Here is a 23,999-nt window from a genome sequence, read left to right as displayed (position 1 = left end):
GCAGCAAAGCGGTCAATGACTTTCTCATTGAAATCAGGCATGCTGAGGACTAGTTTACTAGTTACTTTTTAGCTTGCTGCATGATCAAATTCAGCTGATGCGCATAGCAATGCACGTAATGGCCTTTCTTGAAATGCTCACGCACCTTTTGCCTTCTCTCGCCTCATCACACTGGCTCCATCGTAAGCTTGCGCAATGAGTTTGACTTTCACGTCGTCGGCAAAAAGACCGTTCAGTCTCTCCAAAAGCACACTGGCGATTGAGACTGAGGTTGATTCCGAGATGGGAAGGAACTCAAAAAAGCGCTCCTGCACTTTGTGGTTGTCTCTTTGATGTGAACTTCTTTCAGAGACAATCGAGTTGCACTGAACGCTATAGCCATCTTGATAGTAGTACGTGAATTGATTGATGCTGCTACCCGCTCTTTTCTTAGTTACGTTCATGGTTACGTTACGTATGACGAAAGCGCGTAAGTGCAAGCCCTCAGAAACCCATAGAGATTGTATTGAAAGCTCTGAAATTTGAAAAAAATTGATTTTACATGGGCGTTTATGACAGACTTCTGGGCGATTTTCAACCTGACTGAAATCGCCCCAAAAGGGGGGGGGGGCATTTGAAGCACGACTTTAGCCTGATTGGACATTTAGTGGCAGTGTGGCACTGTGGCAGATCAGACGTCTAGATTACAACACTGATAACTACTGTTGCCGTGATATAATTGATTAGAAAAAAAATCCCTTCCTTTTCCCGTTTGGCAGTGCGTCGCCCATATCGCCCTATTGAACACACCGCCCCTGCTTGGGACAATAAAAGGCCACTCTAAAATGTACAGTTTTGTCACACAACACAATGCCACAGATGTCTCAAGTTGACAGCAGGAAAGTCCACCAGAGTTGTTGCCAGAGAATTGAATGTTCCTTTCTCTACCATAAACCGCCTCCAATGTCATTTTAGAGAATTTGGCAGGACGTCCAACAGGCCTTACAACCGCAGACCACGTGTAACCACGCCAGCCCAGGACCTCCATTTCCTGAGCTTTATTATATCTCCTAGATATAGGACAGACACTTCAAAACCCTTTCCTTATTATCTATTTTATGTCTTTTTTTGGTGTCTTTTATGAGTGTGTTATTCAATGCGTTTCTATGGGCTATAGTAGTAAAGGCCAAATTCAATATTTTAACAAATACATTAAAAAATATATATATACACTACTGGTCAAAAGTTTTAGAACACACACTCATTCAAGGGTTTTTCTTTATTTTTTCTATTTTCTACATTGTAGAATAATAGCGAAGATATCAAAACTATGAAATAACACATATGGAATCATGTAGTAACCAAGAAAAGTGTTAAACAAATCAAAATATATTTTATATTTGAGATCCTTCAAATAGCCACCCTTTGCCTTGATGACAGCTTTGCACACTCTTGGCATTCTCTCAACCAGCTTCACCTGGAATACTTTTCCAACAGTCTTGAAAGAGTTCCCACATATGCTGAGCACTTGTTGGCTGCTTTTCCTTCACTCTGCGGTCTGACTCATCCCAAATCATCTCAATTTAGTTGAGGTCGGGGGATTGTGGAGGCCAGGTAATCTGATGCAGCACTCGATCACTCTCCTTCTTGGTAAAATAGCCCTTACACAGCCTGGAGGTGTGTTGGCTCATTCCTCCATAGGAATGAATGGAATTCTACAGTATTTCAATTAAATGTTTCAAGGACAAAATTAAATGTTTTTGTTGTAGTGGGGACAGTAACATTAGTAATCTCTAAATATATATATTATGTTTAGCTCACATAATATAATTTAAAAGCATGCATTATGGTGTCTGTAATAGAATACACATGGAAAAAATGCATTTCTATAGCTTCCAACATGTGTTTTACAATGGTAGGGGAGTGGCAAGATGGAGGTACGGTGGTTTCAACACAGCGCCCCCCTGTCAGTCATCTAGTGTATATATAAATCATTGAATTCAATACAGGCTAGAAAAGTCATAAATACACTGCATTTGCTCTTCATCTACAGAAAAATGTGTTTATTCTTACTGGGATAATAAGATCCTTAATTATTTTTTACTAATGTTTTTGTAAATAATGTGCAAATCAGAGGCGGCTGGTGGGAGGAGCTATAGGCTCATTGTAATGGCTCATTACAATGAGCCCGTCCTCCTATAGCTCCTCCCACCAGCCTCCTCTGGTGCAAATATCCTATATTATGATCATCATGTTCTTTTAATTTCACCACTCTCAATAATCTGGAAATCAAGTGTGGTCTTACTCTGTATCATGATGTTCAAACAAACATGGTTTAATATACAATCTGTACAAAATATGGTATGTTGAAAGTGTCTTAAATATAGTTTTTGGGGGTGGGGAGGGGTGCCGGCTATAGCTATTAAAACATTTCCATGCCAGCATTTTTTAACCACTAGTATATCCTAACCTGCTTGATGGTGATGGCTGGTCTCCAGTCCTCAGGCATATTGCGCCTGACAAACACGTGTTAGGATGGAAGAGGCTAGAAAATATATTGTAAATAAGCCTCATTTGCTCTTCATCTACAGACATTGTGTTCATTCTTACTCATGGGATGATAACATCCTTCATTTTTGTTTTTAAATGTTTGTGTAAATAGAAAAGTGCAAATATACTGTATTTTGATCTTTATCATGAAAAACAAAATAATCCACTCAAGATGAAAATCTAATTTCTTGTTACTTGATAAAGTGTGATGTCTTATTTTATCATGATGTTCAAACAAACATGTTTAAATAAACCATCTGTACAAAATATGGTATATAGACAGTGTCTTAAATAGTGTTTCTTGGGGGGTGTCAGCTCTAGCTGTTATAACATTACTATGCCAGCATTTGTTAACCGCTCGAGACAGAAAGTGTAACAATGGCTTTATAGAAACTGTTTATTTACTCTAACACGTACATGAACAAAGCACCCTATAACCATAAAAGAGTTTGATACAGAAGTAAGCCTACCTGCCTTTCTGAGTTGACGAGGCCATAATAAAAATTTTTTTTTACATTGCAGCAAACACTCCAAATAACAACAAAAAAGACAGCCAAGGCAGCAGATTATTTTATATTACAGCATGCTGAATAGAAAACCTGCATAAGAGAATCAGACAGAGCACTCTAGAGAAACTAGTGAGATACAGTATAAAAGTGCCACTCATTATACAGCAGTTGAAATACTGACATAAGTAAATAGCTAATTTTACATAATTAAAATCAAGGAAAATACAAGAGGGGAGGAGTTTAAGGAAAATGTAACAAAAAACAAACAAAGACAACCAAGACGTTCTCTTCCTCAAAATAGGCTTATTTTGAGTCGATGACGAAACCGGTACTGTGCGCTGTCCCTCGCACCACAAGACAAGTAATACGGCTAAAAAGGAAGCGGCCGGGGTGCTAAGGCACCCATTTCCTCCCAGCGCCTGCCACATGCCAACCCAGAGGTTAAGAACAAAAAAAGGGGTAGGTGATAGGGGAAAAAAGAGGATGGCACCCAATGTGTCAGAGTTTTAAATAGAAGTCCTTATAAGCAAGTCCCGATGTGAGAGGGGCACATTCATTTGAGAAACATAGGGGAGGTGAGCCGCGTTTGACCCATTCCTTCTGCCGAAGCCGAGCCTTCACCCTTACGAAGGGGAGAATTTTTTGGCCTGTGCTCGAACTCTTTTTTCATATTCTACTCTGTTTTGGCTGAAAACAAAAAGAGGGGTTTAGTAAAACAGAAACATCAGAATCTAGTGTTATTTCCACCATATCCCTATCCAAAAACAAGACGGCAAACCGGAATGCATCCCTTCGATACTAGCAGAACTCACCAGTAAATTGTGTATGCCTCTGCTTGGGCTGGATCCTGGATATTTGGCTCATTTAAGAGTTCCTGTATTCCTAATAGGATCTGTACGAAATGACAATACATAAAGATCACATTAGTTGGGCATAGCCATTTGGTGGCTATAGTTTATAAGTCGATCACCAGTATATCCTAACCTGCTTGATGGTGATGGCGGGTCTCCAGTCCTTGTCCTCCTCTAGAATGGATAGGCATACTGTGCCTGACGGATACACATTAGGATGGAAGAGCGGAGGCTCAAATTTACCTATAAAACAAAATCAGTAAAGTTAAAATTAGGTAGTGAGATTAGTTCTAAGGTCTGTTCCAATACATCCTTCATACCTTTGTGATCACCTGGGGCCTCACGTATCAATCTTGCGTACGCACGAAAACACGGCGTACGCCAGCTTTCACGTTCACGGTCAGATGTACTAACAGTGAAATTAACGTAAGAATGTGCGTTCTTCCACGTAAACTTCAGGCCTGGCGTACGTACATTTTTGTGATGTTTGTCCGTTGGCGACTCATAGAGGCAATAAAGTGAAGTGGCAAACATTACACTACGAACTGTTCTATCGCACCTGCCAGATATTGCTTATAATTTGTAATTGATAAATGATTTGCCATATTATTGTCACACGAGTCTTATTAGAATATTCTATTAATTATGCAATTAAGTAAGAACATATATAAAGGATGTGAAAATTGATACAACCCGTCTAGCAATGGCAGCTTTGGCTTTATTAGAAGACATTTTCAAATGGACAAATCCGGAGAGAACAAGTTTTTAGGGACCACGGTGATTTTCTGGCCCACGACGATGACTGGCTCATCAGCCGTTTCAGATTTCCAAGGGCTATACTCTTGGAGCTCTGCGCTGAGTTGGGTCCGAATTTGGAAAGAGAGACAGTGAGGAGCCACGCATTACCCGTTCCTTTACAGGTGCTTACTACACTTGGTTTCCTAGCAACCGGTTCTTTCCAAAGAGAACTGGCAGACCGCTCAGGAATAAGCCAGTCGTGTTTGAGCCGTGCAATGCCACCTGTATGGGACGGCATCATCCGCTTGTCTACCAGGTATATAACGTTCCCATACGATGCAGGTGACCAGCCAAACATCAAAGCGCAATTTGCAGCGATAGCCGGTTTTCCTAATGTAATCGGAGCGATCGACTGCACACATATTGCTATAAAGGCGCCATCTGAAGACGAATTTGCATATGTGAATCGGAAACATTTCCATTCAATAAATGTGCAGATTATATGTGATGCACAAATGCGCCTAACAAATATTGTGGCAAGGTGGCCTGGGTCAACCCATGATTCATATATCCTTACAAACAGCATGGTTGGGATGAGACTCCAAGCTGGCAGGGTGCGCGATGGGTGGCTACTTGGTAAGTTATGCATTTAAATGTATGGTTCTATCTAAAAGTAAAATGTTTGTGTCTGTAATTATTATTACTGCCCATCAGGAGACAGTGGTTATCCACTAAAGACGTGGCTGTTAACCCCCCTCACCAACCCACAAACTGACCGAGAGCGCAGATACAATGATGCCCATTCCCGCACTCGGTCAGTTGTGGAGCGGGCGATTGGGCAGCTGAAATGTCGGTGGCGCTGCCTTGACAGGACCGGTGGGGATGCTGTTATACCGCCCTGACAAGGTTTGCCGCATCATACTGGCCTGTGGAGTGCTGCACAATGTCGCGCACAGGCATGGCATACCCCTTGGTGAGGTGGGGGCACCGCCAGATGACCCTGACCCAGGACCAGTATATGTGCAGCACAATCAACAAGCCATTCAGGCCCGTCAACGTGTAATTGCGACAATATAAATGGTACTCAGACAAAGTTCATTTTTTGACCAATTCTTTTAATGAATGGCTTATTTCTGTGAGTGCGTCAGTGACATTTTTAAGGTGACTGTTCATTTCGTCAATGGCCCTAACAATTTGTTGTTGTGACTCCAGAACAGCATGCGTCAAGACACGGCCAGATGGACGGGCTTCAGCACTGGGGGGAACATTAGAGACACGGGAGACGCTGGACTGAATGGGCTCTGGCTGCTCAGGTGGTGCGGACTCTGAGTGCGTGCCAGTGGACGTTCCTCGCGGTTCCTAAGTCCAATTAAACACAGGCACATCTTAACAGTAATTTGAGTCTGTTCCTTATTAATGGGTACACGCATTTGCAATAAAAGCAGTGGATACGTGAAATCTCTGGTGTACCTTTTGCTATATTGCATGCATTTTAAAATTAAACGGTGGCTGGCTATGTATATCAAAGTTAAGGAAATAAATCTGAGTCACCTTGCTGGCAGTCCTGTAGTATATCCGAGTCTCCTACATCAGCGGATACGATTCCAGAGATTAACGTGTCTCCTACAATAGAGGCAACTCTCTGATCAAAGGGTGCAAGTTCATCGGTCCCTGTACCACCGCCTGTTCTGCCCACACTTTGTCGGTGCGCAGCAGTTCTCCGCTTAACTTCCACCTTTATGTCTGACCATTTCTTCTTCAGTTCATTTACGGTGCGACTCTCAGATCCCACCGCGTTGACGGCATCAGACAAACTCGCCCACTCTTTTTCTTTCCTTTGTTATTAATTCCAGAGGACAGATTTCCAAATAAAATATTTTTTCTTGTTTCTACCTCTGATAGTAGCACCTCTAATTCGTTTTCAGTGAAATTTCGTTTCTTGCTTGCTTTAGCCATGTTCTTGCAGGTTTCTTTTGCCAAATTGGACTAATTACCATATTTAAATTGATTTAATTGAGGGAGGAGACAGGGTGTGGTGTGGTGCTCGTGCATGTGCGCTCAATTTCGCGTTGATTGGGATGTACAAAGAGAATGTATGTGGAATGCTGCGTACGCAGAGATTCATACATCAGATTTTTTTGGTGCGTACGCACATTTATGGCTTTGTCCGTACACAATGTTTTAGTATGAATTCAACGCAAGTCTTTGTACATGAGGCCCCTGATCTGATTCAATTGGTGTGGTGAAAACACCCTAGCTTTCACCTATCAAATTGGTGTCAGATCAGTGATTACGTCAAGGAAGAGGGAAGGATGCATGTTTCAAGTATTGGGCCCGAATACTGAGTTGTTTCCAATGTTCTGTATTGTCATGTTTTGTGTGGACCTCAGAAAGAATAGCTGCTGCATGAGGAACAGCTAATGGGGATCCTAATAAAAAAAACAACAGAAGAATGGTTCAAACGAAACTCACACTTTGGGGGCGAGGAAGGATAGTCATCCTTGAACAGCATCCGCAGTTTGAACAAGCCTCCTTCCCATGGGGTCTGGGGATGAGTCATAAGTGTTTAGAATTGATCACAAACACTTGCAGACTATGAATAATCAAGGATGAGCTATGACCCATCCTAGCATTCTTTGGTTTCATACAAGATGTCCACTTCATAGTGTTGGTGCATGTAACTACAACACATTCAGGTGCAAAAACATTTCTTGCAATGATCAACTACCAACTACACACAGGTGGAGTGCTATAAACAAAGTCACTGAGCACCTCCCATTTGAAACTGTATTGGCTGCGTAGATAAATGGCTGTACTTACCCCCTTCTTCCCAGGAATGGCACATTCCCAGTTCATCAAGTTCATTGTTCCATCTGGGTTTTTCATCGGCACAGCCACAAAGCCCTTAGATCAAACAGTAAAACAGAGTGAGATTAAGCAAAAAAAATAAACCTACATTTCAAAACTCTTGAATAAATAGAACACTTCCCCCGATCCCCATTATAGTTAAATAAAAGGTAAAACAATAAAATACATCTGATTGGTCAGAAAACATGTTTATGTGTACCATTAGAAATTAAACAAGTCTGGAACTACACACTGCTACTCACGAAAGGGTGGTCTTTCCGCCACGCTTTGCGCTCCTGAGCAAGCCGGCTCAATGCAATGCCTGACATGACTGGTGGCCTTTCTGAAACAGCAGAGGTGACAAACAAGTGTGCTTTCAAAGACGTGTACATACATTTTACCTAATTTCTTAGGATTGTGTCATTATGGCATATACACCGAGTGTACAACACATTAGGAACACCTGCTCTTTCCATGACAGACTAACCAGGTGAAAGCTATGATCTTATACTGACATCACTTGTTAAATCCATGTAAATCAGTGTAGATGAAGGGGAGGCAGGTTAAAGGATTGTTAAGGCTTGAGACATGGATTGTGTTTGTGTGCCATTCAGAAGGTGAATGGGCAAGGCAAAAGATTTAAGTGCCTTTGAACGGGACATGGTAGTAGGTGCCAGGTGCACCGGTTTGTGTGTGTCAAGAACTGCAACGCTGCTGGGTTTTTCCACGCTCAACAGTTTCTCGTGTGTATCAAGAATGGCCCACCACCCAAAGGACATCTAGCCAACTGTGGGAAGCACTGGAATCAAAATGGGCCAGAATGCCTGTGGAACACTTGACACCTTGTAGAGTCCATGCCCCGACAAAAATTGAGGTTGTTCTGAGGGCAAAAGGGGGTGAAACTCAATATTAGGAAGGTGTTCCTAATGTGTTGTACACACCGGTGCACAAGAGTATCAAACTCAAGAAGATTCCTGAAAGGCCGAAGTTGATACCTGGTTTACAAAGTCTAGCCTATATCAGTCAAGTTTAACACGCTACAGTTTGTATGCCAGATAATGTGATATAACCAAATATTTTTGGTATCCATTACTGGACGTTACAGGAAAGCCCTAGATTATTCAACTAACCTGGTATTGGCAATACTCTTCGTTCTCTGTCCGTGCCCAGTTGCAGGTGGTTCTACAAGCACCAGAGAAAACTCGGGAAGATATTAAATCCATGTTTTGTATCGAGGGAGATATGCCTCTTGCATTTGAGTAGATCTTTGTTTTGGTCGCACTGTCATCTACTTCTACATTTGGCCACGTCACAGAAAAACGACTAGTTCCTGCAAAGATGCTGGGAAATTCAAGATGTGCGGCAGCTAAGATGGCGAGTAACCTCCTAGCGCAGTACAAAACATGGATTTACTATCTTTGAGTTGTCTCTGGTGTTTGTGGAACCATCTGCAGCTGAACACAGACATTTATAAGATAACCGTTTTCCAAAATCGAGAACGAAGACTGTATTGCCAATACCAGGTTATTTGAAGAATCGATGGCGGCGGTTTGTATGGGGCTTTCCTGTAACGTCCAGTATCTGGCAACTATAGCAAGCATAAACTGTGTCCCTCGTAGACTGGGGTTTGACATTTACGGATATGGAATTAAAGGAAGTAGCTAAATTGCTTATTTTATCTCCCATTCTATATAATAATAATAATAATAATAATAATAATAATAAGCCATTTAGCAGACGCTTTTGTCCAAAGCGACTAGTGTTGGCTTTTAGTTTTATGCATCCAAAACCCTGGTCCTTGAGGGCTGCATGCTTGTTGTCATGCATTTTGTATCAATAGCTAGCTATCAAGCTTAATGTTACATTGTTTTAAAACATGGCAAACAGAGTAAAACAGCCTTGGTTATGATGGGGTAAGATAATGTACTAGCTAGCTAAGCTCATTAGGCATTAAATTAGTTGTACTCTTCAAGAAGAAATGGGTACATTAATGAAAATTAACATTGGAGAACAACAGCTAAGTATTACAGATTGCACATTTCCTTAACTGACACTTTTGGGTTTGTAATCTAGTCTGATATTGACATCGACTGAGCACAGCTGTCATTATAGTAGTGACGGGAAGTTGGACTATTTTTACTGACTGATCTTTTCAACTCGTTCCGTAAAAAGAACAAATCTTTCGACTCATTTTGTTAATTTGAGTCAGTAATATACTGAACAAAAATATAGAACGCAACATAGTGTTGGTCCCATGTTTCATGAGCTGACATAAAAGATCCCAGAAATGTTCCATACCACACTAAAAGCTTATTTAGCTCAAATTGTGCAAAAATTTGTTTACATCCCTGTTAATGAACATTTCTCATTTGCCAAGATAATCCATCCACCTGACAGGTGTGGCATATCAAGAAGCTGATTAAACAGCATGCTCATTACACAGGTGAACCTTGTGCTGGGGACAATAAAAGGACACAAATGTGCAGTTTTGTCACACAACACAATGCCACAGATGTCTCAAGTTGAGGGAGGGAGCGTGCAATTAGCATGCTGAGTGCAAGAATGTCCACCAGAGCTGTTGCCAGAGAATTGAATGTTCATTTCTCTACCATAAGCCGCCTCCAACGTCGTTTTAGAGAATTTGGCAGTACGTCCAACCGGCCTCACAACCGCAGAGCACGTGTAACCACGCCAGCCCAGGACCTCCACATCCGGCTTCTTCACCTGTCAGATCGTCTGAGAACAGCTACCCTGACAGCTGATGAAACTGAGAAGTATTTCTGTCTGAAATAATGCCCTTTTGTGGGGATAAAACGGATTCGGATTGGCGGTGCCTGGCTCCCAAGTGGGTGGGCCTATGCCCTCCCTGGCCCACCCATGGCTGTGCCCCTGCCCAGTCATGTGAAATCCATAGATTAGGGCCTAATTTATTTATTTAAATTGACCATTTTTCTTATATGAACTGTAACTCAGTAAAATCGTTGAAATGGTTGCATTTCTTTTTTTGTTCAGTATAGATACGGTAAAGAGGTCAATCCAACTAGACAAAAACAATGGAATTGCCATGGAAACAAGTGGGGGAAAGATCACGTCTCCTCATTGCTGCTGCCCCCCCCCCACCCCACCCCACCCACCCCACCCCACAAAGTTTGCCTATTTAGGCTACTGTTTATGTGCATTTCCCACTATGTTGAGGTAAAAATCAGAGTACAATGCTTGTATGGATGTCAACCCCAACACATGTCCATGTCATCCTTACCAATCAACTGCATTACAGTTAGAAAACGAATTTGACTACCACCACCGATTTCTGTATGCTAGCTATACTAACCAGCTTATACAAACGGGAATTAGGAGTCACTTCTTCTAAACCTGAAAATGGGACAACGTCTACATGTTATGCAGCGAAAACAGCCAAATATATTTAAAAAAAAAATCGGACTTACAGCGCATTCGGAAAATATTCAGACCCCTTGACTTTTTCCACATGGTTACGTTACAGCCTTATTCTAAAATGGATTAAATTATTTATTTTCCCTCAATCTACACACAATACCCCATAACGATGAAGCCAAAACAGGATTCGAAATTTTAGCAAATGAATAAAAAATTAAAAAACAGAAATACCTTATTTATTCAGACCCTTTGCTATGAGACTAGAAATTGAGCTCAAGTACATCCTGTTTCCATTGCTCATCCTTGAGATGTTTCTACAACTTGATTGGAGTCCACCTGTATTATTTGGAAAGGCACACACCTGTCTATATAAGGTCCCACAGTTGACAGGGCATGTCAGAGCAAAAACCAAGCCACGAGGTCGAAGGAATTGTCCGTAGAGCTCCGAGACAGGATTGTGTCGAGGCACAGATCTGGGGAAGGGTACCAAAAAATGTCTGCAGCATTGAAGGTCCACTAGAACACAGTGACCTCCATTCTTAAATGGCAGAAGTTTGGAACCACCAAGACTCTTCTTAGAGCTGGCCGCCCGGCCAAACTGAGCAATCGGGGGAGAAGGGCCTTGGTCAGGGAGGTGACGAAGAACCTGTTGGTCACTCTGACAGAGCTCCAGAGTTCCTCTGTGGAGATGGGAGAACCTTCCAGAAGGACAACCATCTCAAATCAGGCCTTTATGGTAGAGTGGCCAGACGGAAGCCACTCCTCAGTAAAAGGCACATGACAGCCTGCTTGGAGTTTGCCAAAAGGCACCTAAATGACTCTGACCATGACAAACAAGATTCTCTGGTCTGATGAAACCAAGATTGAACTCTTTGGCCTGAATGCCAAGTGTCACGTCTGGAGGAAACCTGGCACCACCCCTACGGTGAAGCGTGGTGGTGGCAGCATCATGCTGTGGGGATGTTTTTCAGCGGCAGGGACTGGAAGACTAGTCAGGATCGAGGGACAGATGAACGGAGCAATGTACAGCGATCCTTGATGAAAACCTGCTCCAGAGCGCTCAGGACCTCAGACTGGGGCGAAGGTTCACCTTCCAACAGGACAACAACCCTAAGCACACAGCCAAGACAAAGCAGGAGTGGCTTTGGGACAAGTCTCTGAATGTCCTTCAGTGGCCCAGCCAGAGCACGGACTTGAACCAGATCGAACATCTCTGGAGAGACCTGAAAATAGCTGTGCAGCGACGCTCCCCATCCAACCTGACAGAGCTTGAGAGGATCTGCAGAGAAGAATGGGAGAAACGCCCCAAATACAGGTGTGCCAAGCTTGTAGCATCATACCCAAGAAGACTCGAGGCTGTAATCGCTGCCAAAGATGCTTCAACAAAGTACTGAGTAAAGGGTCTGAATAGGGCTGGGCGGTATGAATGTGAATACCGGTATGACATTGTGCCACGATATGGATTTAGCCATATCGTGCACATGATCAATTCATGTATGAAATAAGGCATTTTTTTTCTTTCAAAATTTCTGTCGAGTGATACAGCCTATTGGGCTAGTTAAAATTGTTTATTTTACTAGAAACATAGCCTTTTTTAGCAAATAAATAAACTAGAAGCATAGACGTTACACGCAATCTGCCTGCCAATCAAAGTCAACAAAAAAGCAAGCGTAACTCCTTTCGTTAGCAAAAGTGTCCGAAAATCAAGCATTGAGGATGACTGAAGACAAGGAAAATAACGCTATTGAGGTTGATTTACAGGACGAGGAAGAATTGGTTTGAAAAAAGGGGGCCTCCTCTGACCAACAAACAGTACTGTGTAAATTGTGTCTACGCGTTGTGCTAGCCAAAGGTGGAAACATCAGCAATCTTTTTCACCACCTGAAAACCCTGCATGTGCGTGAATATGAAGAATCTACCAGAATGCAACAAACCCCCGGAGCAGCGGAGCAAGTCCCAAGACATCTTTAAGCCAGACCCGCACTCAGCTGTCACTCAAGGCATCATTCGTTAGTGGTACTCCCTATGACAAGAAGAGCAAGAAGTGGAATGAGATAACGAGTGCAATTACGTATCACATAGCGAAAGACATGGAACCAATTCAAACTGTGGAGAAAGGCTGTTTCAGAAAGTTGATTCGAACTCTAGACCCAAGATACGAGATCCCGAGCCGTAAATACTTCAGCAAAACATGTCTGCCAGAACTCTACACAGAATGTCGGGACAGAGTTGCCAACGAAATCCATAACGCTGCATTCTTCTCTACCACTGCCGACTTATGGTCAAGCCGGACCACAGAGCCATACATTAGCCTCACGATTCATTACATTGAGGACAACTGGAAGCTGCAAAGCAAATGCCTTCAGACCTCTTATTTCCCAGACGACCACACCAGAGAAATACAGTGAGGGAAAAGAGTATTTGATCCCCTGCTGATTTTGTACGTTTGCCCACTGACAAAGACATGATCAGTCTATAATTTTAATGGTAGGTTTATTTGAACAGTGAGAGACAGAATAACAACATAAAAATACGGAAAAACGCATGTCAAAAATGTTATAAATTGATTTGCATTTTAAATGAGGGAAATAAGTATTTGACCCCCTCTCAATCAGAAAGATTTCTGGCTCCCAGGTGTCTTTTATACAGGTAACGAGCTGAGATTAGGAGCACACTCTTAAAGGGAGTGCTCCTAATCTCAGTTTGTTACCTGTATAAAAGACACCTGTCCACAGAAGCAATCAATCAGATTCCAAACTCTCCACCATGGCCAAGACCAAAGAGCTCTCCAAGGATGTCAGGGACAAGATTGTAGACCTACACAAGGCTGGAATGGGCTACAAGACCATCGCCAAGCAGCTTGGTGAGAAGGTGACAACAGTTGGTGCGATTATTTCGCAAATGGAAGAAACATAAAAGACTGTCAATCTCCCTCGGCCTGGGGCTCCATGCAAGATCTCACGTCGGGGAGTTGCAATGATCATGAGAACAGTGAGGAATCAGCCCAGAACTACATGGGAGGATCTTGTCAATGATCTCAAGGCAGCTGGGACCATAGTCACCAAGAAAACAATTGGTAACACACTACACCGTGAAGGACTGAAATCCTGCAGCGCCCGCAAGGTCCCCCTGCTCAAGAAAGCACATATACAGGCCCGTCTGAAGTTTGCCAATGAACATCTGAATGATTCAGAGGAGAACTGGGTGAAAGTGTTGTGGTCAGATGAGACCAAAAACGAGCTCTTTGGCATCAAATCAACTCGCCGTGTTTGGAGGAGGAGGAATGCTGCCTATGACCACAAGAACACCATCCCCACCGTCAAACATGGAGGTGGAAACATTATGCTTTGGGGGTGTTTTTCTGCTAAGGGGACAGGACAACTTCACCGCATCAAAGGGACGATGGATGGGGCCATGTACAGTCAAATCTTGGGTGAGAACCTCCTTCCCTCAGCCAGGGCATTGAAAATGGGTCGTGGATGGGTATTCCAGCATGACAATGACCCAAAACACACGGCCAAGGGAACAAAGGAGTGGCTCAAGAAGAAGCACATGAAGGTCCTGGAGTGGCCTAGCCAGTCTCCAGACCTTAATCCCATAGAAAACCTGTGGAGGGAGCTGAAGGTTCGAGTTGCCAAACGTCAGCCTCGAAACCTTAATGACTTGGAGAAGATCTGCAAAGAGGAGTGGGACAAAACCCCTCCTGAGATGTGTGCAAACCTGTTGGCCAACTACAAGAAACGTCTGACCTCTGTGATTGCCAACAAGGGTGTTGCCACCAAGTACTAAGTAATGTTTTGCAGAGGGGTCAAATACTTATTTCCCTCATTAAAATGCAAATCAATTTATAACATTTTTGACATGCGTTTTTCTGGATTTTTTTGTTGTTATTCTGTCTCTCACTGTTCAAATAAACCTACCATTAAAATTATAGACTGATCATGCCTTTGTCAGTTGTTAAACGTACAAAATCAGCAGGGGATCAAATACTTTTTTCCCCTCACTGTAATTGCAGCTGGGCTGAGGGCGGCACTTTCATCCTGGGGCTTGAAGGAGTCGCGTCAAGTATGTATGACTACCGACAGCGGATCGAACACGGTCAAAGCATTGGAGCTGAACAAATACACAAGACTAGGGTGTTTCAGACACAGGCTACACATCGCTATTCGTAAGTTAACGTCCAAAACACACAGAGCTAGGTAGAAATATAACGTCACTTAAAAACAACATAAAATGCAGAATAACTGTTGTATTCCTCATCTCCTCTGTTTAAAAGTTAGAGCAGACTACACTGCCTGATCCTTCTTATACGTTAAGTCGGATATATACAGCTATGCAAATCTAGAATATTTGTAAATGTGTGCAATATCCAAACATTACATGGATCACATTGCTTTTATTTATAATTGATACATTAGCTTATGGTTTCAATATATGAATCTATCCTCTCTTTAAATAATAGCCTTCCCAATAAATGATCCCGTTTTCTAAAGCAACATAGTTCTCTTAATCACAACAGTTGTTTGTAAATCTATAGATGGATTACATTTGTAATCATGTCCAGCGTCCATGCTGTAAATTGTTGTAATTACAGCTGATGCTATGTTATTTCTATTGAATAATTGTGATTCATATGTAATTATTCACCTTTTTATTTTGCAGAGAGGAGTGTCCAAAACGAACCGCAGGTTTCCAGGGCAACAGGAGTGTGCAAGAAAGTGGTCAGCACATTTTCCTATAGTTGGAAGAAGCAGAAGGCCCTGACAAGTGCACAGGATAAACTGAGCCTGCCCCTCCACAAGCTCATCATGGAATCCCTGACAAGGTGGGGATCTCTACTGCAGATGATGGAAAGAGTCCTGGAGCAGGAAAAGGCCATCACACAAGTCCTGGCAGCAGACAAAAAAACACATCACCTTGCACCCTCCTGGCAAGACATTGAGGTCTTTGAATCTATCACGGCAGCACTTAAGCCCCTCCAGGATTTCACAGATGCCCTGTCAAGAGAGACATACGTGAGTGTGTCCTATCTGAAGCCGGTCCTCCATTTGTTCAAGACGGAGGTTCTGAAATCAAATGAGGGCGAAGCCAAACTGACCGGAGAGATTAGGATGAGGGTCCTCAATTACCTGAATGACAAATACACTTACCCTGAAACAGATGAGCTGCTCACCATGGCTACCTTTCTGGACCCAAGGTTCAAGACCACCTACATGACCACTGAGAAGCTGGTGAAGGTGAGAGCTGCCTCCGAGACAGTAGCCCTCCTGGGGAACACAGCCGTGGGAGACTTCTCTTTTGAAGAGGACCAGAGAGTGAGAGCGAGAAAGAAGCTGCCACTGCTCCACAATCAGCAAAGAAGTCCAAGAAGAGCCTTGGGAGATTCTTTATGAAAACCAGTTGTGCACCTGCCTTACGAACCCAGAGACAGGTCATCGAGCAAGAGCTGGACAGCTACACTCTGATGATGGCAGCAGACAGTGAGGCTGATCCTTTGGAGTGGTGGCGAGTTCACACATCCAACTTCCCACAATTGAGTTGTCTGACAAAGAAATACTTATGCATCCCTGCCACAAGTTCGCCCTCTGAGAGAGCATTTAGCACTGGGGGCAATGTGGTCACATGCCACAGGGCAACTTTGAAGCCAGAAACTGTCAATAGGCTGGTGTTCCTGGCACTGGAACTTGTGAAGAGGGAGGCAGTGAATTGTTACATGCTGAACTGAGAAACATACAGACTGTCTGGTTAATGCTTGAAGTTAATTTGAAAAGGTTTACAACTTGAATTCATAATGACCGGTGTTATGCTGAAAAAAGACTGCACTGCTTATATTTGGCAGGAAAAAGTTCACATCCTGACTACTTTAAATATTTCTTTATAAAATGTTACTGCATATTTATTTAACTCATATACCTTTGTTTATGTTTCATGTTTGCACAGGTTTACCACAGAAGTAAAACAAATAATATTTTTAAAAAATGTGCAATGCCCCCTTTCTGTTTCTATAAGGTTAAAAGCAATATTTAGTAATTTATTAACTTTGAAGGGCTCATAAAATGCTAAAACATTTTTTTACAGTATATCGTGATATTATATCGTTATCGTCCGGACAGTGGAAAATATCGTGATATTAATTTTTGTTCATATTGCCCACCCCTAGGTCTGAATACTTATGTAAATATGATATTTAAGTTTTTTATTTTTAATACATTTGCAAAAATGTCTAAAAACCTGTTTTTGCTTTGTCATTATGGTGTATTGTGTGTAGATTGAAAACAATGGAATCCATTTTAGAATAAGGCTGTAACTTAACAAAATGTGGAAAAAGTCAAGGGGTATGAATACTTTCCGAATGCACTGTAAGTAACCACATTGTGGGCCTGTTACCATACATAAATCATGACGGATTTGACGAATATCCACTTTCTTAGATCAGATTTGTTGAATGTACGCCAATCTGGTCAATGGGACGTCTGCGTTCCATTGAGCACGGTTACATGCACTCAATAATGCGATTATTGTGGACAGTCAGGTTAATATAATAGTTCGTTTAAACTGTTTACATGCTTTGCAAGAAGAACAATTTCCTTAATAATCCTGGCTACGGATGGGACTTTTAATAAATGCTGAAAATCGCCACTCAAAATAAACGTTCTACCACAGTGACCATGTCATTTTTGCGAATACTTTTCAGACAAAGTTTGTATGTGAAATTAGTTATAAGATGCATACTTCCAGTTTTTCCCAAACTCACTTCACTCGCGCATAAGAGGGAGGCTTGCGCTTCCCGGTGCATGCGCAGATTTAATAAACCGCTGGAACGCCGATTAAAATGTCCTAATAATTCTAAAGATTGCTCAGAAAACCAGGTGTTTTAATCGGCATATGCTTACTTCGATTATGACCTTACACCGATTTAGATAAGCAGAGTAAGGTGTTTACATGACTAATGCCATACTCTGCCTTTTGCCAAAATCAGTTTAATATCAAATTATTAGTGTGCATGTACACAAAATGCATACTACCGTACTCGCGAGCACGCAAATTGGAGCACTGGAGGGTCGGCGAATGAGTCCAAATCAAAGTATGCAAAACAGAGCACGAAGGGCACTTCTCGAATGCGCACTCCGTTTGTACATATTTTGAAGCATGCATCGATGCAAGCTTTAAAAAAAAGTATGCAAAGAACCACGTAAAAAATTACACAACATTTCTTGAAATCAATGGCGGACATTATTTGAGCTGAAGTGAGAGAAAATACACTCCGACTTCGGAATGAAACGTTGCCTATTCACATCTCATGTTGCCTGACTACAATATTGTATCTTGATATGTTAACAAATACCGGCTGTGTTAATTTTGGCATGTTTACCTGCCTACGTATCGTAGATCGCAAGCCCATAATAAGTCAATAGGGCTAACTGGCTAACTACTACGGTTAGCTAGCCAGATAGCCACAAAGAATTGTTAGCTAGCTACCCACGAAGAATTGACATCTACCTTGAATAACATCAGTTTAACAGGCAGAAATGACCTAAAACTCTGGTTAGCTACATTATTAATAATAATAATAATAATAATAATAATACAAAAGTATGTGGACACCCCTTCAAAATTAGTGCAGTCGGCGATTTCAGCCACACCCGTTGCTGACAGGTGTATAAAATAGAGCACTGACAGGTGTATAAAATAGAGCACACCACCATGCAATCTCCATAGACAAACATTGGCACTTGAATGAATGGCCCGTACAGAAGAGCTCAGTGACTTTCAATGTGGCACAGTCATAGGATGCCACCTTTACAACAAGTCCGTTCGTCAAATGTCTGCCTTGCTAGAGCTGCTATTGTGAAGTGGAAACGTCTAGGAGCAACAACGGCTCAGCCGTGAAGTGGTAGGCCACACAAGCTCACAGAACGGGACCGCTGAAGCGCGTAAAAATCGTCTGTCCTCAGTTGCAACACTCTCTACCGAGTTCCAAACTGCCTCTGGAAGCAACGTCAGCACAATAACTGTTTGTTGGGAGCTTCATGAAATGGATTTCCATAGCCAAGCAGCCGCACACATGCCTAAGATCACCATGTGCAATGCCAAGTGTCGTCTGGAGTGGTGTAAAGCTCGCTGCCATTGGACTCTGGAGCAGTGGAAACGTGTTCTCTGGAGTGATGAATCACACTTCACCATCTGGCAGTCTGACAGATGAATCTGGGTTTGGCGGATGCCAGGAGAATGCTACCTGCCCCAATGCATAGTGCCAACTGTAAAGTTTAGTGGAAGAGGAATAATGGTCTGGGGCTGTTTTTCATGGTTCGGACTAGGCCCCTTAGTTCCAGTGAAGGGAAATCTTAACGCTACAGCATACAATTACATTCTAGACGATTCTGTGCTTCCAACTTTGTGGCAACAGCTTGGGGACGGCCCTTTCCTGTTTCAGCATGACAATGCCCCCGTGCACAAAGCGAGGTCCATACAGAAATGGTTTGTCGATATCGGGGTGGAAGAACTTGACTGGCCTGCACAGAGCCCTGACCTCAACTCCATCGAACACCTTTGGGATGTATTGGAACGCCGACCGAGAGCAAGGTCTAATCGCCCAACATCAGTGCCCGACCTCACTAATGCTTTTGTGGCTGAATGGAAGCAAGTTCCTACAGCAATGTTCCAACATCTAGTGGAAAGTCTTTCCAGAAGAGTGGAGGCTGTTATAGCAGCAAAGGGGGGGGGGGGGGGGGGACCAACTTATTAATGCCCATGATTTTGGAATGAGATGTTCGACGAGCACGTGTCCACATACTTTCAGCCATGTAGCGTAGCTAGCTTATCATTATGAAGTAAAACATTTGCTTTGTGTATATCTTGCTTCGTCTCTATTGTTGCCATTGTCCTGGCTGGAAGAAGGTTCAGTGAATGGGTAAGTCCATAGTCAAGTCAATAGGGTTAACTGTCTAGCTAGCTAACCACTAAGAATTGGTAGCATAGCTACACACAAATGTACATCTACCTCGCATAACATGGTCATTGTTGCCTGTTTAACTACCTGGCTAGCTAGATTCACATATATCTAGCTGATAATTATCAAGTAAAACGTTTGCTTTGTGTATATCTTGTTTAGTCTCTATTGTTGCTATTGTCCTGGCTGGAAGAAGGTTATGTGAATGGGGAGGTGCAGCTTGAGGTAATACAGTAGGGGTAGAGCGCGAGTGCTTCTCAAATAGCTATAATGTTTTATGCGTTCTCCACACTCTCCTCCTCACAAGAACCTACTCAAGAGAATGTCCTTGGCGAATGCACTTGGAGCATGGTAGTGTGCATATTGAGAAACCCATTAACTCCTTTACCGCATCTATGCCCAAAGCGCGCAGTAGCCCCTACCTGAGAATGATAAACTGAAAACGCAAAGAATCATGATTATACAAGCCTCTCGTTCACCATAAGTGGCTTATGGAGCTGTCATTTGTGACAGACTTGTAAAAGTATGCTTTAAAACAATGTACATTTGTTGATTACTATGTATACAAATAAGACTAAATTGTGGCCGCAACCGGACTAGATTGTGAACGACTCTTGGCGGAATGTATCGGGGCTGTAGTGGAACAGGTTGAGAGCTTCAAGTTCCTTGGTGTCCACATCACCAACGAACTATCATGGTCCAAGCACACCAAGACAGTCGTGAAGAGGGCACGACAAAGCCTATTCCCCCTCAGGAGACTAAAAGATTTGGCATGGGTCCTCAGATCCTCAAAAAAATTCTACAGCTGCACCATCGAGAGCATCCTGACTGGTTGCATCACCGCCTGGTATGGCAACTGCTTGGCCTCTGACCGCAAGGCACTACAGAGGGTAGTGCGTACGGCCCAGTACATCACTGGGGCAAAGCTCCCTGCCATCCAAGACCTCTATACCAGGCGGTGTCAGAGGAAGGCCCTCAAAATTGTCAAAGACTCCAGCCACCCTAGTCATAGACTGTTCTCTCTGCTACCGCGACGGCAAGCGGTACCGCGAGTGCCAAGTCTAGGTCCAAAAGACTTCTCAACAGCTTCTACCCACAAGCCATAAGACTCCTGAACAGCTAATCATGGCTACCCGGACTATTTGCACCTGCCCCCAACCCCATCCTTTTTACGCTGCTGCTACTCTGTTAAGTATTTATGCATAGTCACTTTAACTCTACCCACATGTACATATTACCTCAACTACCTCAACTAGCCGGTGCCCCGCACATTGACTCTGCACGTACCCCCCTGTATATATAGCCTCCCCTACTGTCACTTTATTTTACTTCTGCTCTTTGTTTTTCTCAACACTTTTTTTGTTGTTGTTTTATTCTTACTTTTTTTTGTTTAAAATAAACGCACTGTTGGTTAAGGGCTGTAAGTAAGCATTTCACTGTAATGTCTGCACTTGTTGTATTCGGCGCATGTGACCAATAAAATTTGATTTGATGATTTGATTTGATTTGACTGCGGTGAGGGTGATAAGCACAATATCGTTCGCGATCTGCAGCACACCAAACGATTCGTTTAGAGTTTATTTTTGTTGTTGTTGTGGCAGACATTCATTGTGTGTATGTTTTGGTTCTACAAAGCTGTGTCGAGCATAACATTCAATAATTCATTAATTGCATTTATTCTTGCACATGAGATCAATTAACAGTTCTAACCATGTATTTTCGTTATCTATGCTGTTACTGCTGCAGCATGATCTATTTTACAGTTGTTGGTCGGAGCATGTCTCCGGAGCCGCAGCGCGTATTAATCCTGCTCTAGTCATCGCGGCCAGCAGGTAAATTACCACCAAAATGATCGATTCACTTAGAAAAACTAATCATGACTCGTCAGTAAAAAAAAGATTCGTTCAAAAAGAACGAATCGTTGCGAACTGCACATCACTACATCATAGCTAGCGATTAGCATAACATCCGGCTGTTCATCTGTACCAGCAACAAGTCCAGCACGTTTGAGAAAAATATCCCTGGTCCGCTGGTGGCTAAAACACGTTAGAAGGTAGCTAGCTATGCCAGCGACTATAGTGACGTAAGAAATAAATTACTCAGAACAAGTTCCAAGACAGAAACTGTGGCCAACTAGCCGACAACATGCACAAGTATCTTGGCTATTTGTGGCGCGCGGCTGGCAAACTGAAAAAGCATGGACTTGCGCACTTGTCGTTGATTTTACACGTCGTTGTGGCAACGAAACTCGTCTTCTCATCATCTGAAGCCCATACATATTAGTTGCCATGTTGGTCCGCTTGCTTTGGTTTAAAGTGGAACCTCACACGAATTTGCAATACCACCCATGACTGAGCAGGACAAAGAACCTAGGGCTTCCCAAACTGGCGCACATTTACGCATCAACCAACTAGCGAAAATGGCGCAAACTCAGGCAGATTATATAGCTAACCCCGTATTGCATAAATACAAAATTGTTGGGCGACATTCTCTTACCTTGCAGTATGGCTATAATGACTGGTATTATTTAACTGTATATTTTAATCGGGATAAACCCCGGCGAAGTTTCCCTCCTGAAAAAGCACCCGTTCCTGCCCAGGTTAAATAACAGGACCAGTGACATAGGCAACCTCCAAACCGCCTGAAAATATTTATAATTAATTGGGGGTTATGCAGGGATTGATATACCATCATCACGTTACTAGTGTGTGTTAATTTAAATAACTGACAATTAAGTGGCTACAATGTTCACAATGTGGTCTGCATTGATTTGGGCACAATTTGCATTCATATGTGACAGTTGATGAACATGCATTTATTACTATGTCCCATCATTTAAGTTATTCAATATGTGCACAGGAATTGGATAATAATTTTAGACATAGTCATAATCAATGCAATATAACAAATAAGTGCAAACAGGCAATTTTGTAGATGACTAAAGATTTAAAGGGGCAGTACAATATTTTCTACTTGTTACCACAGCCACAAAGTCAACATCGGCTATATCCTAAACATTCGAGAGAGATTGATGATTGACGTCGGAATTGGACGTCTATGTCCTGAGGACATTTTTGTAAATTTTTAATTTTTTTGACATTTTATTAATTTAGCAGACGCTCTTATCCAGAGTGACTTACAGGAGAAATGTAGGTTTAAGTGCCTTGCTCAAGGTCACATCGACAGATTTTTCACTTAGTTGCCTCGAGGATTCGAAGCAGCAACATTTCGTAGCACTATTACCATCACATAGGTTTGGATTATGCTAGATGGCAGATGAGTGAACTCCAAAGACTCTGGATCAGAAGGTTGCATCCCAGTCCTATGCACAGTTTTTTTTCTTTTGAACCCTATCCCAAACCTTAACCATTCGGAATGAGGGTGCAAATGTAACCCTTAATTTAGAAATATTATGTTTGGAGAAATGGAATGATTCAGAGCAGCAGGAGCAACAAAAACATTTCGAAATTTGACGATTGGAGCAACTTCGAAATTTGATGTTTGGAGAACATGGATGAACGTCTAATTCTGCAAAATTAATGAAAACAACAATTTGCTTTTTGGTCTTAATATAAGATTAGGGTTAGGAATAAGGTTAGCAGGGTGAGGCGCAGTAGTCGAAGGAACTGCACCTCAGTGCTTGAGGCGTCACCACAGACCCCCTGGTTCGATTCCAGGCTGTATCACAACAGGCCCTGATTGGGAGTCCCATAGGGCAGCGCACAATTGGCCCAGTGTCGTCCGGGTTTGGCCGGTGTAGGCCATCATTGTAAATAAGAATTTGTTCTTAACTGACTTGCTTAGTTAAATAAAGGTTAAATAAAAAATTTAATAAAAGTTTAAAATCAGATTTAGGAGAAATAGGCGGGGTTTATGACTTTGTGGCTGTGGTAACTAGTGACGACACAGTACCAGCATTTTCAAATGAATAACACTAGAGGGCGCTATTTGTTTACGTTTACTGTATCAGTTCAATTTGGTAAGAGTGACCAGCAGGGACGTCATGGTCTGTCAAGAAATGTGAAGAGGCCATCATTACATGATGTTTGATAATTGCTCTTTTGAATCGATTGGTTTCTTTGAATATGATTACTACATAGGGTGCTATGAAGTTTGGATGCTAACTTTTTTTTCCTCTCCAGGTAAGACAGACCTTGTGCTTTTGCCCAGTGCTTAATT

The 23,999-nt window shown here is 42.4% G+C and overlaps 1 protein-coding gene and 1 long non-coding RNA gene across 3 annotated transcripts; one reads left to right on the top strand and one right to left on the bottom strand.

Moving 5' to 3' along the window:
* Positions 1-2,908: 2,908 nt before the first annotated feature.
* On the bottom strand, positions 2,909-22,441 carry ube2ib (ubiquitin-conjugating enzyme E2Ib). 2 transcript variants are annotated; one of them, XM_041877836.2, is made up of 7 exons: positions 22,317-22,441; positions 7,738-7,817; positions 7,448-7,531; positions 7,100-7,172; positions 4,023-4,132; positions 3,851-3,930; positions 2,909-3,725 (listed from the first exon to the last, which is right to left on the bottom strand). In XM_041877836.2, exons 2-7 carry the CDS (start codon positions 7,801-7,803, stop codon positions 3,662-3,664), a joined length of 477 nt encoding a protein of 158 aa, XP_041733770.1. In that variant the 5' UTR covers positions 7,804-7,817; positions 22,317-22,441; the 3' UTR covers positions 2,909-3,661. The 2 variants fall into 2 exon arrangements, with proteins under 2 accessions (XP_041733770.1, XP_041733778.1); XM_041877844.2 differs by lacking the exon at positions 22,317-22,441 and adding an exon at positions 10,084-10,105.
* LOC123491071 lies at positions 4,139-6,085 on the top strand. The gene is made up of 2 exons (XR_006661141.1): positions 4,139-5,707; positions 5,840-6,085. It is a non-coding gene; the product is annotated as an uncharacterized LOC123491071 (long non-coding RNA).
* Positions 22,442-23,999: the final 1,558 nt, after the last annotated feature.

This window comes from Coregonus clupeaformis, chromosome 1, assembly GCF_020615455.1.
Source record: "Coregonus clupeaformis isolate EN_2021a chromosome 1, ASM2061545v1, whole genome shotgun sequence".
NCBI lineage: Eukaryota > Metazoa > Chordata > Actinopteri > Salmoniformes > Salmonidae > Coregonus > Coregonus clupeaformis.
This window is presented reverse-complemented; position numbering and strand designations above follow the sequence as displayed.